Source organism: Dermacentor albipictus, chromosome 8 (assembly GCF_038994185.2).
Source record: "Dermacentor albipictus isolate Rhodes 1998 colony chromosome 8, USDA_Dalb.pri_finalv2, whole genome shotgun sequence".
Taxonomy (NCBI): domain Eukaryota; kingdom Metazoa; phylum Arthropoda; class Arachnida; order Ixodida; family Ixodidae; genus Dermacentor; species Dermacentor albipictus.
This window is the reverse complement of record NC_091828.1, coordinates 107,462,786-107,489,262: the sequence shown is the minus strand read 5'-3', so window position 1 is coordinate 107,489,262 and position 26,477 is coordinate 107,462,786. Positions and strand designations below refer to the sequence as shown.

Here is a 26,477-nt window from a genome sequence, read left to right as displayed (position 1 = left end):
GTTGCTTTGAATTATTGGACTTTGCAGATTTGCCAAAATGCAGCACATATGAAAAATTTCACTCATGGCAGGAATCAAACTGACAGGAATACGGTGCTCCAAAATTCCATGAGTTTTTATGCGCTGTATCACTCTCTCTACATGCACGCGCACTTGAGCAACATTGTATGTTTCTTGCAGTTCTGCAGGTGAGAAAGGCTGGTTGCCAGTTGAGAATGGTGGCATAATCAGTACGGCACTTTTACCTGCTACACCTGCTAGTATTCCAGGAAAACCCTTATCAGCAAGAATAACATCATGCTGACCAATTATTTCAAGGAATCCTGATTCCAGCACGATTTGTGTGTCTGAGCAACGCCCACCATAGGATTTGGACTTGAATACAATGAGGCCAGAGGGGGCAATCGCAACTAAAAATTTCAATGTAAAGCCACTTTTGTACGTGGAGTAGAGGACATGTTGTTACCTCACCTCTGATGGTGTTTCTGTGCGCACTTCAGTGCAATCGACAATGAGTGTGCAGTCAGGATAGTTGACCTTAAAACACTCTGGACGTGTATCCCGTATCACTTGCATATGTGGCTTATATATCCACTTTCTTGTAGCACCCGCAAGCGTGCCCAGAACTGCATGAAACGTTCGTGCTGCTGTTGTTTCATGAATGCCAAAAATTACTGCAATTGCACTAAAAGGCACTCCGTGCTTCATTTTGAATAGAAATATTAAAAGTTTGTTCGGAAGGCTGACATCAGTACCCTTATCTCTCGTGTGAGGCAGGAGACTTAACAGGAGCGAGAAAACATTGTCTGAAACGCCACAGAGATCTCTCACTGCACCGGGTGTTAAGGAAACTGTGTCGAATCCCCCAAAAAAGCAAACCCTAGAGTCTGGTCCTGCAGCACGGTGCGATAGGCATGGCAAATTTCCTGCTGGTGTTATGAAGCATGGTGTGGCTGATTCTTCTTTCTGGCACACCTTTTGCACTGTAAGGTCTAATGCCTCAATGTGCTCCTCTTCAAGATTGTATTCAACCTGAAAGTCGCAAATGAGAGAGAATATGAATCGAGCTCCAGCAAACGGTGAACATACCAGCTCCAGGCTATTGTGTCCATTTGGCGGTTCAAGGCATGACTGCTGCTGATACAAGCCTCCAGCCAAACTGTGAATGTCGTTGTCCTGTATAAATGGAAAAAGTCAATTAACTGCTGCTGATTGGAGCCTCCAACCAAACTGTGAGTGTCCTTGTCCTGTGTAAACGGAAAAAATAAATTTTTCTATGATTTCTGAACCAAAATGCAACATTGTTTTCCACTTGCCCTCCTTTCACTTTGTTGTGATGGCTCCTGGCAATTCGTAGGTGATTTCGCACGTGCTCGAGCTCGCTTTGCCCATCTGGTAAGAAAAAAAAAAACAGAATCGGTGCACTTGTATGTACGGTTTTAAAGACATCCCCCACTACATGAACGCGACATTAATGTGATAGGTTGATGAAGAAGATATTTAAGATTAGTCGAAAGGCGACTCTTGGACTTTGAAAGCTAACTAACAGCTCGTCAGCCGCTACAGTCTTTGTATCGTTGAAACCAATAAACTATAAAATGGAGTTAGGTGTCGCGATAGCCCGGAAACAAAACCGTCGGCTGCGTACAATTAAGCGACAGGGGTATGCGAACGTACCAAGCAGCGGTGGTGTATTGAGATGTCGAAGCGTACATGGAGGCTTTTACTATAAATCAACAGTTTGCATCGTTTCTACTGCAATGCAGAAATAGCCCAAGAAATAATGAAGGCGGCCGCGATCGTTCGTGGCCAGGGCGACGTCCGATCGTCCGCGTTATCAACGGGATCAGCCGGCCTTGAACGGTGGATGACGAGTGGCATAAAACGAACAGTTTGGCCTTTATGCTTGTCAAACACCTACTCACTGGCACAGTAGCCGAACACAGCGCAAATTTCCAACCGCCTGACGGGCCCTTACGCGCGCGTCGTGCAAGTTCCGCTCCTCTCGGCAACAAGTTGACGGTGCGGCTTTCTCGAGGCGCGATCGCTCGATGCCTAATTTAACACAACCCACAACGATGACACGTAGTTTTGCTTTAAAAAACCTCACCGGTGGTAACGCTCTGTTGGTGCCGAAGGGTCGCATGGAACCGTGCAGCGGTATGCTGAAGGAAAAATTGTTGGCACGTAGGCGGGATGGTGCATGCAATTACTCTTTGCATTGCCGAAGAAGTGCCGGCTGCATATTCTGGTGTTCGCATTCGGCTGCCATGGCTTGCCGTCAGGCCTGTCGAACAAATTAAGCATATAAGTTCAAGCGTAGTCCCACCTGTTTAAGTGTCACGCTTTAAAATTCAACACACTCACCCAGCACGTCGAACAGCTTGTATCCAACGTTGCCGCCGCTCTAACTCGTACGGCTTTGAAGGGAATGTGTAAAAAGACACGCTGCTATCATAGCCTTCTTGGTTGTGGCACTTAAAAACACAGCAATACCGCCGGCCTCGAAGTTTCTTTTTCCGCGTTTCACCTATGGTTTCACTTTCACGCACCGCGGTGTCGTTGACGTTTGCTGCCATTTCTATTTGTTTGTGTTACTGAAAACTTCCGGCCGCGTCCAAGAGGGCGGCGCTGCATGTTCGTCGAAACTCCAGCGCTGGTTCTCCATAGCGCAAGGCGAATATCTTGTTTCGGCTGCACGTGTGTTCTATGGCAACCCCCCCTCGCCCCTCACCTGCCATTTGCCTTATGCCGCCCTCTGGCGGTCATGATTAATGACTCTCCTCATATGCACGTTTAGGAGGGGGAGAGCTTGATAGCAGGGAGGGCGGGTGCTTTTTTTTTTGCCCGATCGACGCCTCACACGCGCAAGCCAACGCACAAGTGCAGAGCATATAGAAAGTGGGCTTGGCTCGGCTCGGCTTGACTACGGGCTCGCGCTCGCTCGCCCGCGACGACGCGAGCCATCGACTCTCGCCTAGAGGCATGCATGTTCCGCAAGCAGCAACAGCACCCCCCCCCCCCACCTCCCCGCGCCTGCCTTCACGCAGTATGCCAACGAAAGTCGGGCCGTAGACACCCCTCCCCCCTTTTACCGCCTGTTGTTTTGGAAGATGCTCGCTTCTTCCCGGTATCATGGGAGTGGAATTGGGTGGTCAGCGGAGAACGCAAATAGGAGAGAAAGGAGGTCTGATACGAAGGTTGTCGACCCCCTCAGAACGAAAGAAAGAGAGAGAGAGAGCGAAAGAAAGAAATAAAGAAAGAAGCGGGAAGACGCTGCGACAGGTAATTTCTTTGCGTATATGCACCAGAACCCACAGCCGTGCCCAAGGTCTCCTTCCTTCGTGTGCCCAGAAATCTGCGAGACAGTCAGGAGCCAGCCGCCTGGCTAGATAGCTGGCTAGCGAGCCAACGGCCAAGTCGGAGCCCGAGGCATAGCGCGCGGCCCGGCCTTACGGCGGGCGCGTGCCCTTGCGCTATGGTTTAATGCGTGACCGAGCGCTGTGTGGCTGTGTACTTGTGTCGGTGTGTGGCGCACTCTCATCAAACCGTTAGCTTTGCCTCATTCCTCGACGCGTGGACACCGCGAAGCGTACCTGGCTGGAGGCGATGACGCTCCCTGCCGCGATACTTTAGTTGCAGACGACGCTGAACGCCGTGGAAGCAGACGACGTCGAAGCGCACCGACCCTACGCGGGAGAGGTTTGCAGACGAAATAGCACTGCCGCCTGGTGATGATTGTGATGGAGCGGATAATTGCTCGGGACAAAGCGAAAAAGAAAGAAAGAACGCGTGGGCAGAAGTGTAACGGAAGTGTCAGTTGTGTGGGCCCCACGGACACTCCTAATGCCGCGATTTGTTCCGGGTGCTGCCCAAGACATTGAAGCGCATGCCAGCGCAGGGGCAGCAGACGAAAAGTACTGCTGCGGATGCTAATTACGACTGTGAGGGAGGAGACCGACTCTGAGAAAAACAAAAGAACAAAGAAAAGATTCTTAACACTAACGTTTCAAAGGGCACGTATCTGCTTATTCTAATGTTGCAACTACGGGTTCTCAAGACGAGACCGCAGCATAGGATACCGCGGTGCGAGAAGCAGACGAACAGCAGACGGCGGTGGTGATGGCGGGCGAAAGAGATAACGGAGAATTGCCTGCGGGAAGAAACAAAGGAAATACATAAAGCAGACGATGCTTATAGGGTGCGGATACGTGTGGACACTCCTTACTCTGACGCCCGGTATTTGTTTTACTGGCGTTTCTTTTTATAATGTTTTTTTTTCTATCTTTCATCCCAATGCTCGGACCACCAAACGTTAGAGTAGACGATCGCGAATTGTGCCAAGCAGTCGTACGCGTTTAGCGCGAGCCAGAAGAGCAAGGAAGTGGCAGAAGACGACGTACAGAGGGCACAATTTCAAGGTGCGGCGAGATAATTGCACAGGCCTACAAAACTACGGCGAAATGTATTTAGGAGAGTAACGCAGTTCCAAATGAGGGTACTGGATCGAGGTCCGAATGAATGCTTAAGGCTATGATAACATACCAGCCACCTTAAAGCAAACTGGATACAAGTAAAAATATATGACGACTCAATTAAATTAGCGACGCATAGCACAGACCAGAGCAGCTCTTCCAAAGTAATCTGCATGTCAACTCAGTTTTGACGTTAAAAAATCTGGAAGAGAAAAAAAAAAGATTTGCTCAATAGAAGCCTTATGCGCAAGCGAAATGAGAAGATATGCTCCAGCTAGTAAATCTGCCTTTGCAAGTGTGTATTTATTGTCAATTACTGTCTGCTTAAATGTCCATCGGAAACCTTTCAGGTAATGTTATGCACGGGTGTTTGGGAACGCCCCCTGGTATGGCTATTGTCCACATTTGCTCAAGGCCATGCAAGAACACACGCATACACGCACACACACTACAACAACAAAAAAATGGCTTAACTCTTCGCTGTTCTGGTGGAACGTAGACCATACGATGGGCATTTTCGTGCACTTGTTACCTCCAGAATACTTGCATAATTAAGAGAGACGGCTGCAACAAAGCTATATAAGTCTATATAAAATTTGCGAATGCGTATGGTAGGAAAACAAGCTTGCTATGAATTTCACAATAATTAAAAAAAAACAATAATCACCAAATCAGTAAAATAAGAGAGAAAGGGAGAAAGGCGTGGTGATATTCTTGGTTTGACCCACGGATGAGCATACCAGACGCCTGTCACCGCCATTCCCTTTACTTCCCGGTAACATAAATGGCGTGAACGCGCCCTTCTGCTTTGCAGGCGACAAGCCACCGAAGAGCAGACGAACATGAAGGCGTGGTTCTAGACGCTTTTGCGGGTGTGAAACAAATATTCACGGCGTCGCCACGGTTCACTGCTCGGGGAAGTTACAGCGCGCAAAGCGGGTTGCAGACGAAAACACGCAACATGCCGTCTGCCCGACGACGGAACGATGCAGACGACGTTAACGGCCGTGCTCCTTTCGGTACTCAAGTTCTAGAAGTTACAAGCATTTACAGGAGCATGCGGAAGTTTCTTGCCAAGGGATCTTGTGCGGTAGTGTGGCTGGTTGTCTTGACAGTTATTAATGTCAAGGCGTTTGCGGGTAACCAAGTGCCTCCGGAGAACATGCCCTGATTGATGAAGCGCGTGCAAATGAGGTTGCCGGCATGGGTGCGCGAAATATAGTGCAACGAAGCGCCCGCCTGAAAACGGAAGCTATACGCGAAAAAAAAGAAAGTGTATAACGCAACGAACACGCATATATCAAGGCGTGTCGGAAGAGCGCCTAACAGTAGCAGACGATGCTCCGCGAACAAGACGAAATAAGCCAGATAAAACTCATCAACGATGTGCCACGGTACTTAGCAGAACCTCGTAATTCCTGTGTATGAGTGCGTCTTTACCTGCTTCCTTGTAAAAGGGAGTGCCGTGATGCCTCCGCGGATAGCTTATTCTTGCTCAGCTGGATAAAGTGCCGTGCGCAGCGGGAGTTAGTCAAAGTTGATGCCAACAAAAGCAATGCTCGAGGGTGGGCAATAGACAACGATAGTGTGCCCTAGAAAGCGAGATCCAGTTTCGTTTAGCACAAGAATATACATGTGATTTTAATGGCGCGATCTCTAGCATGCGTTTCAAGGCAACAAGTTTTTACCGTCGCACAATGAAAAAGGAATAAATACGTAGCCAAATTTTATGGCAAGCTTGTGACCTATGTGTTCAAGATTCAGTTTTATTTAGTTTCTTTCTTTTTCGAAATTGAAGGAGCTCAAAGAGGCAACACACACGTTGCAGCTTGAAAATTGTTACTTCACATCTTGGTCGAGACGTCTGACACGCTTGTTGGCGTCTATATATAGGCACACTGCGCATTGTTAGGCGGCGCCACCGTCGGCTATTGAAAAGCGCCACCAAACGGCCATTCGGACGTTTCTGGGGAGTTGCCTCTGAGATCGGGCGGCGCGAAATCTCGAAGGCAATGGTTAAGAGAGAGCGGGAGAAGGAGAGAGCGATATGGGAGGGGGGGAGGGGGCTGAAGGGGCTCTGTCGGTAGGTTGAAGATCACCACGCAAGGTCTTGCGCGGTGCTCGTTATGGCAGCAAACAGCGTTACCGCGTTCATAACGACATGGTTCCTCGAACTGCGAGATTCAGACGCGTTCATTCGCAGCGCTAACCTCAAGGGACAGCGCATGTTTTAGCAAGCCAGCTCTAGGACGTCGGGGAGGTGGCTATTGCATGTGGTTTCAAAGTCATCGAGACATGCGTTCCTGAAGCTACAATCAACGCAGCGACAAGGCAGAAATTTATTACAGAGGTTACCTGCAGCAGCGTGCTCGTCGGGTTCTCGTTTTCAAGTTAACAGCCGAAGAATTCAGGCGACTGCCGCGCCGGTGTTGCGGGAAAGCGTGAACAGACTGCGGCTGTTGCTCTTACCGGTCAAAAGAAAATGTCGAACTCGCGCATAAGTCGACAACGTGCCTGAAGTGCTCTTTCATCATGGAAAGCATATCAGATTTTTCCAAGATCCACGAGCCGCAAGCAGAATTTATTAAATCTAGGACGACTCAGTGGCTAGCGACGCTTCCTACGAAGACTAGTGTTTACTATGGTGCGGTGGTTTAGGTTTCAGGGACGCCGAATGCCCGTTAGTCATGTATGCTGCTGGCAGAAACGAGCGACCTTTCAAACTAGCACAACCTGATCGTGTCTACCATGGGAAAGTGCTGCTTTATGAATAGGGGGGAAAATACAAAACACATTCCAAATTTTATTGCCCTAGAAGCAGGAACAAGAACGATGTCAAGGTTGTCGTGCACAGCGAAGCAGTTTGTACGGCTAGGTTGATCTGTTCCGGATGACCTTTTGACAACCGTCACTGGGGCAGTAACCTTACGTGCCAAGCTCGCCTTCGTCCAATCGATATGCTTCACCTCATTACAGCTTTGCACTGAGGTGAAGCATACTAAAGCACATTCGGAACTTTGACATCCTTTAGCCTTAGCCATCCGAAAACATCGGCTGTTCCTTTGTGAAACGCTATAGTTCGCCATGTGTGCAAGTAACCGCTCGGCAGAAAATCAAGGACACACACTTTGGTATGCGAGCTCTTTTGAATGCTGTAAACGATTTTTTAAAGAACATCTACAAAGGGACGGCACGCCGTCGTATCGCTGTCATCGCCCCTTTACGCCTACTTTACGTCAACTTTACGTCTGCTGTACTTATACTCTACGTCTTATCTACGTCTACTTTACGTCTAGTCTACGTCTGCACTGCGCTTGGTCTACATCTGTTCTACATCTGCTCGAGATTAAAAAAAGGGGGGGAAAGCGAACACTCGGCCTTGATCGCACGACCGCGACTAAGACAGACACCACAGTTTTCTAGTGAAGAACCCAGGCTCGCACCGTCTGCGTTAGCCCGTAGAGGGCTGGGAAAAACGAATCATGACGACACACACAAAACAAGAAAGGCACAGGTATAAAACAAACATAGACCACCGTAAGGCGACAGCGCAGCCGCTACAGACATGCCGCCGCCCTGCAGCACGACATAGCATCCCCGCGGCACATCAGGAACCAGTCGAACTCGTGCACTGCAGCGAAGATGGTGAACTCACGTTCGGCTGGACTGTGTGCACGCTCGTCAGGATGGCGGCACATTCCGATGGGCAACGGTGATCTACACCGCCTACTCCTTCTGCGCGCTTCGCATTTGTGTTTTGACCACGGGTTTTTTTTCACCGTGCGTTAACGCGAGAAACGGACTGGTCTACATGGCCAGTAGGCGTGAACGAACATAGAGTGCAGAAACAAGGCCAGACCGTAAGATTCGGCGAAGATGTCCATTTCTATCAATTACGTGTCTGTTCGCGCATGGTATGTATGTATGTATGTATGTATGCATGTATGTATGTATGTATGTATGTATGTATGTATGTATGTATGTATGTAAGTATGTATGCATGCATGTATGCATGTATGTATGTATGTATGTATGTATGTATGTATGTATGTATGTATGTATGTATGTATTGTAAAGAACGGCGGGTTGCACAACAAGATTGTCACCTTGCCACCCGATTACGACAAGGGGTGCAAGACGCGCACCTCCCGCTCTCCGCCGCTGCAGCTGCGAGGCGTTCAAAGAAGCGACCTTTGCGCTGGAATCCGCCGCCTTCCTCCAGTTCGCTTCGACATTGTGACAAGACGAGTTTGGTGTGTGGACAATGATTCCAGAGTTCCTCAACGCGGCGCTGATCTGACACGCCTGAAGAAGCTACCGCGGGAACGTCTTATTTTTGCGCTCTCACGGTTCCGCATGTTGCAGAACAACGAGCGTCCCTCGAGCGGCGTCGATTTTCCGGAACGGCACCACCTTCAACGCCGTCGCTTGGGCTTCGGAATGTGTGTGCCTTTGTGTCTGAAAACTGGTCTTCAGAGCAGCTGCGAGTTGGTGGTGTGTAAACGAACAGCCGCCGCGTCGTAGGACCAGCGGATCGAGTGTATAAAAACTGTGGTTGTGCGATTGTTGGACGCACTTCTCTTGAGCAGTCATGTTAGACTGGTTCACTTCTCTCATGCAGTCCTGTTGGACTAATACTATTTTTCTCAAACAGTCATGTTAGACTGAGTTAATTTTCTGTAAATAAACCCCTTTTTCCTCGTTCTCGATGAGAAGCAGTTCTTCACTTCATCAACGATCTCAGCGTAAATAAGTTGGACGACGGCATGGGCCAGCTACCTTCGAATTCATGCCGTACTCCAATCTTGGCAAAGGACCACGGACGAAGGGATTGAGCCCCCAATCCTGACAACTGGCTGACAGCGGTGAGATGGACTTTGCGACATGGTGCTGTATCTGTGGTGAGTGCTTGGTTTTTGCTTTGACTCTCTAGGCTTCATTTTGTGGTTGTTCTGTTTAGAACAGTAGGGAAGCTAGATTGTTGTGTGTTAGCTAGGTTGTGTTTTCCTAGCTAGATTTAGAGAGCAGAATCAAGGCAGTAAAGCAGCAGTCATGGAGTTAAGGACACTGCTGAGAGACGAGTTGTTGATTGTTGGTGAGGAACTGGGCCTAGATGTACGCAAGGAAATGCTCAAATCGGAATTATTGGAGCTAATTTCCAATCAGGCCAGTGAGCAAGATATTGAAATGGGATTGGAACTTCTCAAAAAGAGAGAGAAACGGGAAAAAGAAAGAGAAGAACGAGACAGAGAAAAACGAGAGAGAGAGGAACGCGATAAAGATCGCGAGATAACAAAAATGCAACTTGAACTTGAAAACAGACGTTTGGAGTTGTCTCAAGGAAGTGAAGGAGCTCTGGGTCGATCAAGTGAGGCAGAATCGTACCGCATGGACAGGCTATTAAAGCCATATGAGGTCGGGACCGACATAGGCTTGTTCCTAAGCAATTTTGAAAGGACTTGCGAAAAGATGAACTTCGGTCCGAGTACATGGCCACAGCGGTTGCTGTCTATGTTGCCGTGTGAGGCGGCGGAAGTAATCGCCAGATTGAGTGTGCAGGATGCATATGATTATGCGAAAGTTAAGGCTAGTCTCCTGAAGAAATACCGCCTTTCAGCCGAAGCTTTTCGGCAAAGGTTTAGGAGCACAGGCAAGAAAGATAGCGAGGGCTATCCGGAGTTTGCATATAGCTTAAAGGCCAACCTAGTCGAGTGGCTTAAAAGCGCGGAAGCGTACGACAGCAGAGACATGATCATTGAATGCATGTGTCTAGAGCAGTTTTACAAAACCATTCCCCAAGCTGTGAAACTGTGGGTGCAAGATAGAGGTAATGTAAACACTGTGGAAAGGGCGGCTGAATTAGCCGAAGAGTACGCAACCCGTAGAAAGTTGAACGCCGAGGAGGGAAACTGGGACGGTCGAAATGGACCGCGGAAGCCATTTCCGTTCAAAAAGGGTGCGCAAGCTAGACGATCCGAGCCTGTAGACATGGCGGAAAAGCCCGCAGAAAAGAGCGAGGAGAAAGTTAACGGAGAAACCGCACAAAAAGAACAGAAAAGAAAATTCGAATCTGTCAGACCAATTCGCTGTTACAAATGCCACAAACTGGGACATATAGCTGTAAACTGCGAGAAGCCAAGCGTAGTTTTTTCCTACGTGGAGGAAAAGGATGAGAATATGGAACTTTTAAGTCCATATCTCCACGACCTGCAAGTTAATGGAAAACCATGCCGAGTGCTAAGAGACAGTGCCGCCACGCTGGACATTGTCCATCCGTCTTACGTGATGGTAGAGGACTTCACCGGAGAAGTAGCATGGATAAAACAGGTTGTAGAAGAACACAGCGTGTGTCTGCCCATGGCCAAAGTCAAAATCAGTGGACCATTCGGGGAGCTAGAGACTGAGGCTGCAGTTTCCAAATTTTTGTCACTGCAGTATCCCTACATCTTTTCGAATCGTTCGAATCAGTTACTGCGTGACAGAGGGCTCAAACTGGGAGAGGGCATAGTACAGGCATTGACCAGAGGCCAAGCTCGTAAGATCGCGGCGCTTTCGGCTGAAAATGCTCAAGCTCCTCCAGCTGAAGCAGAAAAGGGGATGGCTTCAATACCCGAATCCGAGCTAGGCCCGACGGACAAAAGAACAGTTGAGGAGAGCCTGCCAGTTGACCAGCTCAATGAGAGCGTAGCACTAGAGTGTCAGAGTTCTAGCCTGCAGGAAGAGCATGCAGACGCGCTCCCAAGCGAGACAGGGTCGTTATTATCACCGGCCTCAAAGAACTTTGATCAACTCTTACGCGTGGATAGAGAGTCACTGGCAGCTGAGCAAAAGAATGATGAGAGCTTAGCTAAATTACGGGACACAGCTAAAGAAGGCATTGCTAGGCGCAACGTAACGATACATGAGAAAGGAGGATTGTTGTATCGGCATTACAGAGATCGAAAGGGTAGGATTTTAGATCAGTTAGTCATACCTACTAAGTATAGGGAGGACCTTTTGAGTCTTTGTCATGGAAATGGGTGGTCCGGCCACCTAGGCATAAACAAATCAAAGGAAAGATTGCTTATGGAATACTACTGGCCTGGCTGTTTCAAAGATGTAGAAAACTTTGTAAGATCATGCGACGCCTGCCAGCGTTCTGGTAAACCAGGAGAGACTTGGAAAGCTCCACTGAAGGTAGTGCCCTTAATAACAGAGCCTTTCAGACGGCTTGTAATAGACACGGTAGGGCCTCTTCCAAAAACAAAATCAGGCTACAGGTACTTGTTTACCATGCTGTGTCCGGCTACCAAGTTTCCAGAAGCAATCCCTTTGAAAGAGCTCAGCTCCACTGAAGTAGTAGACGCGCTTTTGACAGTGTTTGCACGAGTTGGGTTTCCAGCCGAAATTCAGGCAGATCAAGGGTCAGTATTCACGAGCGCACTGACTTCCACATTCTTGCAAAAGTGCGGGGTAAAGTTAATACACAGTTCTGTCTATCACCCTCAGTCAAACAGTGTAGAGAGGTGGCATTCGGTGCTTAAGCGAGTTTTGCGTGCGCTCTGTTACGAGCACAAGGAGGACTGGGAGAACTGTCTGCCGGCAACTTTGTTTGCTTTGCGAACGGTTCCACATGAAGCGACAGGGTTCTCACCAGCAGAACTAGTGTATGGGAGGACACTCCGTTCTCCACTGAGAATGTTAAGAGAGATGTGGGAGGAAAGAGGGGAAAGTCCAACCGTGGTTGAATACGTGCTAAATTTACTGGAACGGCTAAGCGCAACCCAAGAATTAGTCGGAAAGAACATGGCAATAGCTCAAATGAACGCCAAAGTCTATTACGACAAGAATGCGAGGCTTCGTACGTTTGAAGCCGGCTTAACGACGAAAGCGGAAAAGTGTAGGTTCGGTTGTTCACAGGTTACTTATCTGGGCCATGTTGTCGGTCAGGACATGAGACGGCCGGCTGAGCTGAAAATAGCTACGATTGGAGATTTTTCTCAGCCGCGCACGAAAACGTTCGTTCATTTTTGGGACTTGTGGGGTACTATCAACGGTACATTCCGAATTACTCACAATTGGCAAGTCCATTAACAGACGCCCTCCGAAAGGGAGCACCGAGTAACGTACACTGGGATAAGGACAAAGAGAACGCTTTTCAAAGTTTGAAAACGCTATTGGTTTCTCGCCCTGTGCTTCGCGCGCCAGACTACACAAAGGAATTCATAGTTCAATGCGACGCAAGCGACAGAGGTATGGGCGTGGTACTTAGTCAAGTCGGCGACGATAACGAGGAGCATCCTATCCTCTACGCCAGCCGTAAACTAAATGTAAGAGAGGAAGCCTACAGCGCTTCAGAGAAGGAATGCGCTTGTTTGGTTTGGGCCGCCCAGAAGTTGTCGTGTTATTTGTACGGAGCGAAGTTCATCTTCGAGACCGACCACTGTCCTCTGACGTGGCTCAATCAAATGTCACACAAAAACGGCCGCTTGCTCCGATGGAGCCTCACTCTCCAAGAGTACAACTTCTCCGTTAGATATAAGAAGGGAAAGTTGCATAGCAATGCGGATGGTTTGAGCAGGCTAATTTGAATTCTGCGTTTGAGGGTCCCGCCTAAATTTTAGGGTTACTAGTGTTAAATTTATTAAGCGAAGAAGATCCCCTCTCATTTAGCAGGATTCCCTCCATGATTGCTGAATTTGTCAGCAGGAATTTGCTTCAGAAATTGGCATAGTGAAATGCAGCATTTTTTTTTGTTTCTGCACTTATGTTGTTGTTGTTTTTTTGAAGCCTAGCGAGTCTAAAGTGAGAGCCAATGCACGTCATCTCGGCGCAGAGCCGTGTTGTGGGGTTCATTTTGCAGTTGCCTGTCCTTGTTGGATGTTTTGGGGCGGTGACATCAATGCACAAGTGGTCGCTGCGAGCCAAGACATCAATCCCCCCCTGACCAGCAGCCGTTCTCTTCCTGCCTAGCGGTTGTCAGCGCTAGACAGTCGAGACTTTTGGGGCCATGGAGGCGCTGTAAAGAACGGCGGGTTGCACAACAAGATTGTCACCTTGCCACCCGATTACGACAAGGGGTGCAAGACGCGCACCTCCCGCTCTCCGCCGCTGCAGCTGCGAGGCGTTCAAAGAAGCGACCTTTGCGCTGGAATCCGCCGCCTTCCTCCAGTTCGCTTCGACATTGTGACAAGACGAGTTTGGTGTGTGGACAATGATTCCAGAGTTCCTCAACGCGGCGCTGATCTGACACGCCTGAAGAAGCTACCGCGGGAACGTCTTATTTTTGCGCTCTCACGGTTCCGCATGTTGCAGAACAACGAGCGTCCCTCGAGCGGCGTCGATTTTCCGGAACGGCACCACCTTCAACGCCGTCGCTTGGGCTTCGGAATGTGTGTGCCTTTGTGTCTGAAAACTGGTCTTCAGAGCAGCTGCGAGTTGGTGGTGTGTAAACGAACAGCCGCCGCGTCGTAGGACCAGCGGATCGAGTGTATAAAAACTGTGGTTGTGCGATTGTTGGACGCACTTCTCTTGAGCAGTCATGTTAGACTGGTTCACTTCTCTCATGCAGTCCTGTTGGACTAATACTATTTTTCTCAAACAGTCATGTTAGACTGAGTTAATTTTCTGTAAATAAACCCCTTTTTCCTCGTTCTCGATGAGAAGCAGTTCTTCACTTCATCAACGATCTCAGCGTAAATAAGTTGGACGACGGCATGGGCCAGCTACCTTCGAATTCATGCCGTACTCCAATCTTGGCAAAGGACCACGGACGAAGGGATTGAGCCCCCAATCCTGACAGTATGTATGTATGTATGTATGTATGTATTTATGTATAAAGTGAGACGACAAGCAATAGAAATGAAACGCTGTAAGAAAGGAGGGAAAAGGAAGGGAAAGGTGTGAAGTGGTGCAACGACAAGCAACTGAACTTTCCCACACTCCAGTTCAAACCATACGCGACAGTATAAAACTTATAAATTTATATAGAACGGACCCACGAACTTTGCTACCATGATATGAGCGGTTAAAGCAACGTCACAGTCAGATCATCAAATGGGAGGCCAGAAAAGGCCGCCCACCTTTCCCAATTTGCAGCTGCGACAGAGCCTTAATTGGATATATATATATATATATATATATATATATATATATATATATATATATATATATATATATATATATATATTTGTGTGTGTGTGTGTGTGTGTGTGGAACTGACCAGCACCAAACGAACGACAGCAGAGATATATCGCGATATGTACGGGCAGCATCCTTTCATTCCATTGCATCCTATTGCTTTCTTTCAGGAGTGGCATGTCTCTGCTTGCAAGGTATACGACCCGCCTAGCCGCAATTCAGGGACGGGTATGTACCAATCTAGCATAACTCGTTATTTATCCTGTCTCCCTTTTAATGCACTCGAAATGTGCGGCACAACGCACGTGGGGTCGGCGCTTTTCATTAACGGCTGCGAAGTCCACGAGAACAGCACGATGCTACAGGGCCAGCCCAAAACTACAGAAAAGAACGAGAGCAAACACACACCTCTCTAGCTCGCGTCGTTCGCCAATATAAGCGGGAAACAAATGTTCTTATTCACTTATTTGGGCGCAATGATTCGCCGGAGCCACGGAGGAACGAAGGTGTGCCCAGCCGGCCCCGTATAGCCGGGCATGGAGTTGGCCGTTAATCGACTTGGCCTGCCCTGACCGGAAGACGGATGCTTCCCCCGTTTGCCGCATAGAGCGGGATGAAAACCCGAAACACTCTCATCACCCTAGCCGAAGAATAATGTTGAAAAGAAAAAGAATAATCAAGACACCGCTCAGAAAAAGAAAAGTTCTTTGTTGTAGGCCGGTGCTTCAGGATAGGGCTGGCCAACAACACCGAACCGCACGGCACCCGCACGAGAGGCCTCGCAGGCACGTGGTAAACGAGGAACATCCGAGGCAGTGAAAGGTGTAATATCCGGTACACTGCAGCACCGGGCGCCCGTCCCAGACACAGCGGGACGCCTCCTTACCGCCTTCTCCTTAATTAAACGGCGCGGACGAAGCATGCAGCAGGAGCTTGGCGGTCGCGCCTATATACGTATACGCCGTAGCAGAACACGTATGCAAGAACGTACGGACGCAGCCTCGTGTATACGCGAAGGATTCGCACTATATGGCGGCGTGGCAAAAGCGTAATGCGCAACGTCCGAGCGACGGCGGCGGCGCCAGCAGCGGCGAACCGAGGCGAATTTCGCTGAGGTCGGTCACGTGACGCCGTCAAGGTTGCTTGCCTCGGCACGCATGCCTACGTGCCTGCCTTGTCTGGATCAACGTGCTCTGGCGCGAGGACCTCGCAGAAAGAAGCGAAGTGCCAGCATGCCGCCCATAGATCACTCCTTGGTGCGTTGATTACACGGAAGCGCACGGCTCGGAGTTGAGGCTTATTATGCGTCGAGGAAGTACAGTGTTATAACACCTGGTGTATATACGCGCTTCAGCTTAGTCCTAGGAGGGTGCTGAGATGGGTAGCCGGACGTGGTCTGTCCGCCGGATGAATGAGAAGCGTCAGAGAGTAAGTAAATGCAACGAACCGCGCCACTGCATACAAACCAGCAGTTGTAAGACCTATATAGACGTCCTCTAGCTGTCTTCCAGTCGTCTTTCAGCTGTTCTCAGCATTAAACCCTTTTCTTTTTGCATGTGTTCCACAAAATGATACAGTGGAGAACACAATCAGCCGCATAGCGAACTAGCCATGGACGTGGTTGATAATTGTGGTGGCTGTTCGACGCGGCGTTACTTTAATTCCGGCTGCAGCGTTCTACTTTAGTCTTTAGATTAGTCCTGTTGCAGTGTTCTCCTTTGGTCTTTAGATTTGTCCTGTTGCTCTCCTTTCCTTTTTCCTTTTTCCTCCCCTCCTTCCTATCTTCCATTTCTGTGTTGCTGTCGCCTCCCTTCAGAAGAGTAGGCAGGCGTTGTGCCCCTTCCGGTGGCAGTTGCCAGCCTGCTCCTCGCTTTCCCTTTCCTGTTACCTGTGTATATGTGTATATGTGTGCAAAACAAATAATAATAATAATAATACAGAGGAAGACGAATAAGGAAATGACTAGCTAGTGATTATACGTACATGCTATTATATTCCTTAGCTTAGATGACGCCCGGAATGTAGATACAATCTATGGCGCCCTGAGTGTACTGTTGAAATGCAGAAATGCAGGAAGCCACAATACACCAGCGCACATCTCGTCTACCTCTATCAACTTCGTGTTGCGTACTGCGTTTGTTTCTGCAATCTTGAGGTGCATGGGCAGTTCATCCTGGGCATAATTCCAAGGTGCACTTAGAGATAGAATGATTGATTAATCGTATATCGGCCGATCGCATTCCTCGAACAGAGTGAACAGTTCCTCGCCGGCTGCCTGGCGTCTCGTTTATGGCTATTTGTGTCTTCCTATACTTGCTCCATCTTGCCTGGAACTCACTTTCTCTGCTGCGAATATCTGCAGGGTAAGCGTGCACAAAGGGAAAGCGCATATCTCACGAGAAAACGTGGCCCGCGAACACGCAAGTCATAATGGGCAGTCGAGAAAGGCACGAACGGTGCCCGCACGGATACAACATCGGCCAGTCGATCCAATCTGGCAGTTGCAAGCCACCGCTCGAGATCACGAAGAGCCTACGACGACACAGCCGGAATCGCATGGCCGATCGGGCGCAGACGACAATTCCAAGGCCAGGCCCGCGGCCACCACGCACGTCAACATTCTTCGAGGCAGAAGCGCGCACTGAACAGCAGAGCTGATAGTGGAGGAGGAATTGGGAGGGGGGGGGGAAATAAAATGAACAATGGAAGATCCCGCGTGACGCACGGATTGATGGAGCCATTATGTTCCGCGCAGTATGTGCTGCGAGGCGCCCTGATGATGTAATGAGCTCGGAGTTAACAGCGTCCGGTGCGACACATACGATAGGGCACGCGAGCCCACAGAGGGTCGACGTCGTCTGCTACAACGTGGGCGTGCGGGTTGCGCCGTCTGGCGCACGGAACCTCTGCGGGGGCGGTGGGAACGTTTCGTCTGGAAGCGTTTTCGTCTGGAAGTGAGCTGAGCCGCGTCGTGACCAGCCGCCTATGCGAAGCCGCACTTTGAAATATGAGCGCCCCCCCCAGAAGACATTAGGTCGCGTGAAACAAAGATGCGAGCGATATGCGGTCTCCCGCGCGCGCGCACTCCACCGCTGCCATGCAATGGGATAAGGAACGAACGTGTGAGAAAAGAAAAATGCGGCTACAACGTTGAAACAAGAGTGGCGATTGGTCGAGGGCAAGGGCAGCGCCACTTGGCGGCTGCAGACGTCTTCATTTGCATCGTCTGCAACACCGCGCGTTGTTCGCGCCACCGCGCTTTGTGGAGGACACAAAATCAACGGCAGGGATGTTGAAACGAGGAGAACAAAGGCAAAACACGCGTACGCCTTTTGTGATCGTGCGCAGGTATGTGGCTTTTAGGAAGTGGCTGGAAACAAAAGCGGTCTGTGCCAAGACTTGGTGTTGAATGCTTGGCAAAACTGTTTCGTTGATTTCTTGGACTGTGTCAGGGCTTCGCGGTCGATGTAGAGAGAATGCACTTCGTTTCACAAAGACGCAAGCTGTAGCACATCCTCTCAAAGGACGCTGGCGAAAGGTATGTAATAGGTTGTATATACAGAAATTAGCAATTCCTCCCGCACTTCGAAGGCAGTGTACCTTGCAGAAGTCTGATGATCCGTGGTCTCTGAAACTTCTTTGTTTTTCATTTTCTTGGTTTCATTGCATGACTAGGTAGCGTTTATAGACTTGTTCCTCTAGAAATACACCCTAATGACACCGGACTGATTAATGATTACTGACGCGTAATACCACACGCATAACGTTAAATACACTATACAAAGGGTTGTAACTCTCCGTTACAGGCGTTATATATATCGCTACGGAAACGTACACATGTTCTCGATGTGCAACGACAGATACCCCGACGGCGACTTCAGACTAGAGTCAAGAGCCCTTAGCAGCTCCAACAGCGAAGCAGCTGTTAGTGGCGGTTCGAATTATTAATAGGAAGCTTTAGCTCGGGCCCAACTCCGACGCGGCCTATTCAAATACATGTAAAACGTAAAAACGCTTTTCTCAGATGGCCCCTGGATCGATTTTAATGAAATTTGTTGCATTTGAGAGAGAAAGTTAAATTCTAGAGACGGTTGCAAGCGGAATTACGATTTAGAGCCTGAATTTTGCGAAAACGATTTTCAAAATTTCGACAGTTCGAAAAAGACGCACGAAGTTTATAAATTAATAGCTCTGCATCAAGAACAGATATCGCGGTTCTCCAGACGGCATCCATCAGAACATTCAAAGCGGACAATTTATATCTTACGTGAAATTGTTACGTTGTGCACAACGGTTCTGCAAAAGCTGTATTTTTATATTACTGTCTTTTTTTTTAGATTCACGTGTAACAAATCAATTTTGTCCGCTTTAGATGTACTATAAAATCGAATTCACAGAATTGTAATATCATTTTTTTCTTGCTGAGTAAGAGAGTTGTAAACTTGTTAGTTTCATCTTCGGAGAATTTTCGATTTTTGCAAATTTTTAATAAAATATTGACAATCTAAATCAAAAATTTGAAACCAGTTACTAGATTTTAAGTTTTCCTTTTATATGCAACAAACCTCGTCAAATTTGGTGCAGTGGTTACCAAGAAAAACGAATTCTCCTTTTACGCGTACTTAAATAGGAGCACCCGAGCTAAAGCTTCCTCCTAAGACCGTCCTGCGTCAAAGGTCACAAGTTCATAGCCATATAGGGGGCCCCGGATTGTGATAACGAAATTTCCGAAGAAATGAATAGCCGAGTTCGAGCCACCATGTCAGGTACTATACACGACCGGCCTTGAAGAAGCGTCGTTGAAAATTTCCCCTTGGAATGAAAAGCATACAATCACTCTATCCTACCACTACTAAACTTTGAGACTCAAACTTGCGGGATAACATGTAGAGAAGCTTGAGACTAATCTACGCGGACCACGCGACGAGCCATGGAATGAAAGGTAAGAGATAAGAGATTGCAGGCGTAGTTGATTTGAGTTGAAATGAAGAGGAAGAAAAAGTGAACTTGGGACGGTCACGCATTGCGTCCGGAAGACAGACAGCGACAGGCCTCAGGCGACAGACGTTCATATGGCATGGTGAGATTAGGAAATTGGCATGCATAAGATGGAAGCTGCTCACAAGACAGGGAATCCCTGGGAGAGGCCTTCGTCCTGCAATGGAAATAAATCAGGCTGCTGGTTACGATTACAGCGACGATGTTAACATCGCCAACTCCAGGCGACACGCCGGGAATGCGGAAAACCACCGCGCACGAGAACCCTCAACGTCTCACTTCCGAACCGGCTCGGTATCCGAAAACTAGTTGTCATGCATAACCGCCGTAGTCTACACAAATGAATAACTAACACACGAAGTCAGAGCCGCGCGGAACTATAAACTCGTCCAAGAGCCGCTCTGCAGCGTTCGCGGGAAGCCACGAGCCGCCGAATTTGCATACAAAAAAACCGTCCCTATGTGCACGCGCCGAAGCCGCGCAGCGCTCAGCTTCTGCCGTATAAGGCATCGGCCTTTCGCTGCCGCACATACGCGGGGCATGACTTCGTGACGCGCGAAGCCGGCGGCGGTTTCTTTTCTCCACCACCGCTCGAAGAAATCATCAATTATCCCGGCTTTCTAATTACAGACTTGGGGGGGGGGGGGGTGCAAGCTTGGCGCGCACAGCTCCCGCCGCTACCGCCACCTAGCGCACACCCCATCGTCACTCATCACCGCTTGTGATCGGGACGAAAGGCTGCTCTTCCACGCCTTGCCATTATTTCTCTCTCTTTCTTTCTTTCTTTCTTCCTTTCTTTCTTTTTTTCTTTCTTTCTTTCGCGCACGCTGAAGCCGTGTTACGCCTTATCGTCGAACGTCTTCGCTGAATACGCTTTCGAAGCGTTCGGCCTACAAATCTGGTGTCGTCACACGGCTTCGCAGCGAGCCCATGCAGTATAGCTAGGCCTAATGTTACCCGATGCGCACGGATGCCTTGCACGCCATCTTGTGCATGCACGGATCGAATCAGGGTTGAATGACCGTTTCGCCGGGGCCAGCTAGCTGAACACTGTTGCGTCGCGCGTCGAGTTAAGTCACGTGGCTGACAACGCGGTTGCTCTACTCTGAACACCATGACGCCCCTATAGAGCCACAGTCCACCATGATGTCGAATTACCGCCATGTTTGTGTTTGGGGCCAATCAGAGACGGCGCACCCACCCCGTGTGACAATCAGAGATGACAAGATGGCGGATCCAACATTATGGACGGATTTGAGAGTCTCCAGAACAGTTCATATATTAGCAGCCCTCTAAAAACATTACTCTTTACTTGTATTCATTCGTGGTGCACACGTCTGAGTGCAAGCGATCGGACTATAGCACAGAATGGTGTGAAAGTGCAAATAAAATTCCAGTAGTGGTATGCAAGGGAGCCTTGCACCGCTTTATAATGTTTGGACGTATCTTGGAACAGCTTTAAGCGGTTAGACTTATTATTCCACGATGCTCCCTGAAGCGATTTTAATCACCATCGGCGTCAAGCTCAACAACTGATTCGTATTTTCCTAACTTCTTTGTCGCCTTACAAGAAGCCATGAGGCTTCCCCACTCACGAAAAGCAAACGTTATGCATAAAACGAACACTCGAACAATATCACACCAAGACTGGAAATCGGCATCCTCTATTTTCATCGGTACGTCGCCGAAAGCAGATAAAGGTTCTAAAGAGCACGCAAGAAGATGGCACGAAGCTGTCTAGTCTCGAACAACGACTTTGTTGGCGCACTTGGCCGTTGACCTCCGCAAAGCGAAAACGACAGGTGCTTGTGCTCTCAGCTATAAGCTCCCAAGTTGCTTTCGCAACTTGTTTTACTGAAAGTTTCCGTGGTTCGGCTTTCGGCGACAGATCCCGGGAGAGCATTAACTTCCTGTGAGACCGGCCTATCCGCCATTTAGACGCCTCTGTATATATCTCCGTCTGCTCTAGCTATAGCTAGCAGACGGCTTATAGACACGATGGCACTTTCGCAGACGGACCCTACAAAAGCTTTGTCCCGCGTGATACCTGTCCACGCAGCGCCGACAAAGGCCTTTGATCGAGCTGTCGTCTGCTCGTGTTCCTAAGCCTTTATTTTTTGTTCGTCGAACGCAGAGCAGACGACCGCTCCATCACGGCAGCGTTGCGAGGTGATTGAGAGGTGAAAGGGCGAAATAGGCGTGAACGACGCGGCACTGATCTGAGCTCCGGCGACGAGAGAGAGGTATGCGTGCAGAATATAAATAGAACAAAAATAAAAACGACTACGGGGCTAAACTGCAGTCGCAGTAATTCGCACTGGCGCAGGCGGCGATCCATAATTCAAAACTGCAGACGGCAGGAAAGTGACGTTTCTGGTACGCCATCGAAAGCGAATGCCTGATTGCCGAGGCCGAAGTGTGTCGCCTGCCCACGCGTTTACAAACGCGCCTGTCCATGTCCCTCGTGTACGTCACACGGGGCGCAGCAACGCCCCACACCCATGGCAAACACAAGCCAAGCCGAGTCAAACCGAGCCAAGCTCGGGGCGGTGCCGAGGAACGTTCGGCACATTAGAGTGCCTAGCAGACGGAAAACACACAGGTGGTTGAGAAGCAGACGAAAAGCGTGTAGAAGCAGACGATAAAGCAGGCTTTGACAGAGCGAGGGGTCAGTGTGTGTGGGTATTGCAGGCAGAGGCGGAAGTCCGGTCGTTCGTTTGGATTAACGGTCACGCGCAGTGGACGCCGCGGGGTGCAAAGACAGCAATATGCGGACATCGCCTCCAATCACTGTTATTCGCTGTGGACTCTACTCGCTCATGTCACGTCTGCGCGCATGCGCTTTCGTCAAGCGTCAGAACTTCTAGACCACGAGCCACTGTACTACTCTTCTACTTCAGTTCGCCCTCATCCAAAGACGCACATTTACATTTGAATTTGTGTTACGATTTTTGCTGCTGCCGCTCCGAGGGCGTGAGGGCGAAATACAGCATGCACACACACCCAATAATCGATATTTAAAAAAAAGAAAGGAAATTCACCAGGGCATGTCTAATGCGAAGATGATATTTGAAAAAGAAACATATGGAATGTGCGCGAACGCGTGCCTTTTAATTAAATTTGGTAATCGGGTGACAGGCTGTTTAATTAAGGTGGTTGTCATGGTGGTTCGCATAACTAAAAACAGTTTAACATTTACGAGCTCCTCAGTTAAACAGACGTTCATTTGATAATTAAATTGTATGCATGCATGTACGAAATTACCACTTGTACCATGCTTTTTTCACCATACAGACTCCACGCAAATTATAAATTTCAGTTTGTTTAGAAGTCAGGAAATATGCTATATTTATTTCATTATTCGTAGGCCGTTTTTGACGAATACTCCTAATGGACTCAATTAGCTAATTTCGTTACTCGAATACCCCTGGCCTTTATACTTACAGGTAACATCTGATCGAACAGCACAAGGCAATGATCCCCGAATCAGTATTTCGGTACTAAATACAGCTCAGCTTTGAGACGAAGGCTTCGGTAACAATTTTTAACCATAACAGGTGCATCTACCCCATCACATTGGGCAACTTTTTTAGCAATATGATTTTACAGTTAAGCTATGCTCGTTTGAACCCCAATTAGGTGTTCCCTTTGAGAGCAGAGCGTACTGCACGTTGGCTGACTATTGACTCACTGTGTGTTCGCGAGCGTTCGACCTATTTAGCCCTTCGTCTACAGTGAACTAGAATGTATTCTAGTTCACTGTACCTTCGTCCAAAGTGTGTCGAACCAGGGTTGCCTGCCGCAAAATCATTTCCACTCACAACAGTTCCCCTCCCTGTAGCCTTAAACTCGCGGTCTATAAACTACTTAATGGCTTTGCATATATCCAGACAGCACTTAGAAGTAAGTATTTGTCAGAATAAGCCCACGCCTCCAAGCACCCCGTCGATTAAAACGGCAGTAAGGGAAACGTTCGTAAGAGCTCCGGTTGTCCACTTCTACGTATAACGCACTCCGATGCTTAAGACGCTTGAGGCGACGATCGCTTGTATGCTATGGTATGATGAACTTTATTTAATGTCCTGAAGATCAACCCTTAGGTTGACGCAGGCGGCTCCCACGCCGGGACAGTAAGGTTTAACCTTACCGCCATATCGTGGGCCTTCTGGACGGCCTGTACTTGATCGAAAAGAACTCCACTGTGTAGGACTCGCCGCCACCAGTCTCTCTCTTTGTCACAGTCTGTGAAAGTCGCAGGACACTGCCAATTAGCATGTGATCCAGAGTAATGATGCCGATTGCTTGTGCTAAAAAAGATATATTAGAATGCAAATCGAATCCTCTAAATACGCTGCACATATTAATCATGCGGAGATGAAAAGAAACCGAGTCGTTGAAAAAGTAAAAAACGCAGAGGCGCGAACTTGGGAGAAACGCCTGTCTCGGTTACGAAAAGAAAACGAATTACAAATGCGAGTGCGAGACACACGGGAGTTATTCGAGCACCGCCGCCGTAGGAGGACCCGCGAGGGACCGCGTTACATCAGCGCGAATATGCGGTGGAGCGCTCCACGCTTGACTTGCGAGCGACCGCGGGGACAACGGAGGCGAGGTCCCGGGCGAGTTATGCGACGGTGGCGCCCCCGCGCGCCCTTTCTTAGAGGCAACGCCCCAGAGACGTACGCGAAACGGAAGCGCGCGTACTCCTCGAACGAATCCCCTTCTTGAGCGCGAGACCGAAGATTTACAGTCTCCGTCGATAGTTTATGGAACAGATAAGGACTTTCTCGTTCTAGCCTTTTAGACGAATCGCGAGCTAGCCGTTCTCTTTCCCGCGTGCGCGAAGGTGAATACGGTAGGCTGAAGGCACTCTGCGCGTGAAATATTGCGTTCAAACGCTCGTATAAAAGTAATACTTTTTTTGTCGTGTGTGGGGCATCGCATGAGCTTCGCAGGCAATATGAGTGTGACTGAGCCTACGCCAACTTCGAGTGGGTGTCACGCACGCCGGGTGCGAAGAAAGCAAGCACGCTGCTCTCGATCCCTGTTAGGTGCGAGCGACAGGGTTTACGGCCCGCTCCGGAAGATTACGGGACAGATAAGGGACTCTCGTTCCAGCTTTCTTCCGTGAATTGACTGCATATTCACGTGTCGCAAGAATAGCGATCACTGCAAACGAAAAAGAAAAGAACATGAAGCCGAACGTGACCGGTAGAACATGGAAGGCTACCTTGGAACGACCGTAAAAAGCCACAACTACTTTTTCTGTCGCCTTTAGGGTTCTTAGCAATACAGATGTGACCGCGCCTACGCCCACTCGGTTCGTGGGAACGCCCAGAGTACGAAGAACGGTAGCTGCCCTGCCTCATAGAGAGCGAGCATGCGTGGATTTAAAGTCTCCTTGTGCTGTTTTTGTGAGCCGCATAAGAAGTAACTCTTCAGCCGCGCTCGCTTTAGTCGCCCACAAACCCCGAAGCCATTTGCATGCGAAACAATTATAGGCGCCGGACGGCATGAATGGAGGCATTTGTTACTCGTTTGGGAGAGACTGCTCGCCCTATTAATGCAGTCAACTTCAACTTTAGAGCTCCGTAATTCGCTTTGTGAGCAAACCGTCGGATACGAGATTAACATAACATTAATATCTGACAAGGTAGACTATGCTGAAACATACGTAACATGAAACGAGTTGGGGATTAGGGCCAAGTTTAATGCCTACAGCACTGTTTCTCTGAGAATGGAACAATACGACAAGCATTCTAAAGTCATGTACCGTACCTTACCCATACCGTTGGAAAACATAATCAGTGCATTCTATCAGTACACTACCATATATGAGGCTAACCCTCAGAAGATAAGAAATAACTTTTACAAGATGTCAAGGGCCGCGCAGCGAGCGATCTAACGAAAGATAAGAGGATTAACGTTAAGAAACGGGAAGACGGCGGTGTGGATTAGAGAACAAATAGTAATAGCCAATGTTCTGGTCGATGGCTTTGTAAGGTGCATAGAACATTAATTAAGGTTCTACGCCACAAAGGAGCGCAATTGGCCACTAGGTGCACGTCGTATTGGAGGACCTATCTGACTGCTTTTCAGTCGCGGCTACAGTTCTTTAACGCGCCGCTAAACCAAGTTACACTATAGTGATTTTGCACGCCACCTGCATCAAAATGCGGTGGCTGCGGCCGATAACCCACCTCACGACCTCGTATGTGGTTAGCAACAGGAGGTGATAGCCATGGAGCTATAGCACTGGATAAGGGTGACGTTTCGGGTCGCACCAGTGATCATATTGCAGCGTGACTATCGAGTGACGTCACTAGGTACCGAAGCCACTATAGAAAGCCGCCTATCGTATTTCGTGGAGGAATTACGTTATGATAGGCCTCTTATCTCGTGTAACGTTATCTACAGATCTAACTGGCTGAATTACCTTTGCATTTCATTGGGATGTGGTGAGCGGTCTCCGGATTTTTTTGCTGCAGCAGACACATATTCTTCATCATTTCAAGATTGTAACAGCGCTAACACATGCATCCACAAAGTAACAAGGACGAGACACAAGCGCTGTTCTCGTCCTTGTTGCTTTGTGGATGCATGTGTTAGCGCTGTTACAATTTCCAAATCAAGTATGCACCAACTCGTCCAGCAAGAAGCTTTACATATGCTTCATTTTGTCGCGAACATTTGTCCCGGTATGTTTTTGTCGTTAGGCAACCAACTCGGGCCTCAAATAGCAAGGCACTGCCTTTTTGTTATAGTGCAAATTTTTACTTCCCATTTCTTTCTTGCCATTCTTGTAAATCTCCATGGTCTTTTTTTTTGTTTCGATTCTTTGCATTCAATTCAATGTATCTGTTTCTCTCACTTTCATTTTGATGA

The 26,477-nt window shown here is 48.7% G+C and overlaps 2 protein-coding genes across 5 annotated transcripts in view; both read right to left on the bottom strand.

Moving 5' to 3' along the window:
- The window catches only part of mwh (multiple wing hairs), a 349,065-nt gene that overhangs the window by 172,487 nt on the left and 150,101 nt on the right, over positions 1–26,477 (bottom strand). The window lies entirely within an intron of this gene.
- Positions 152–2,663, bottom strand: LOC139048967 (uncharacterized). The gene is made up of 4 exons (XM_070523970.1): positions 2,368–2,663; positions 2,111–2,287; positions 1,317–1,392; positions 152–1,176 (listed from the first exon to the last, which is right to left on the bottom strand). The coding sequence occupies exons 1-4, from the start codon at positions 2,577–2,579 to the stop codon at positions 463–465; spliced, it is 1,179 nt and encodes a 392-aa protein (XP_070380071.1). The 5' UTR covers positions 2,580–2,663; the 3' UTR covers positions 152–462.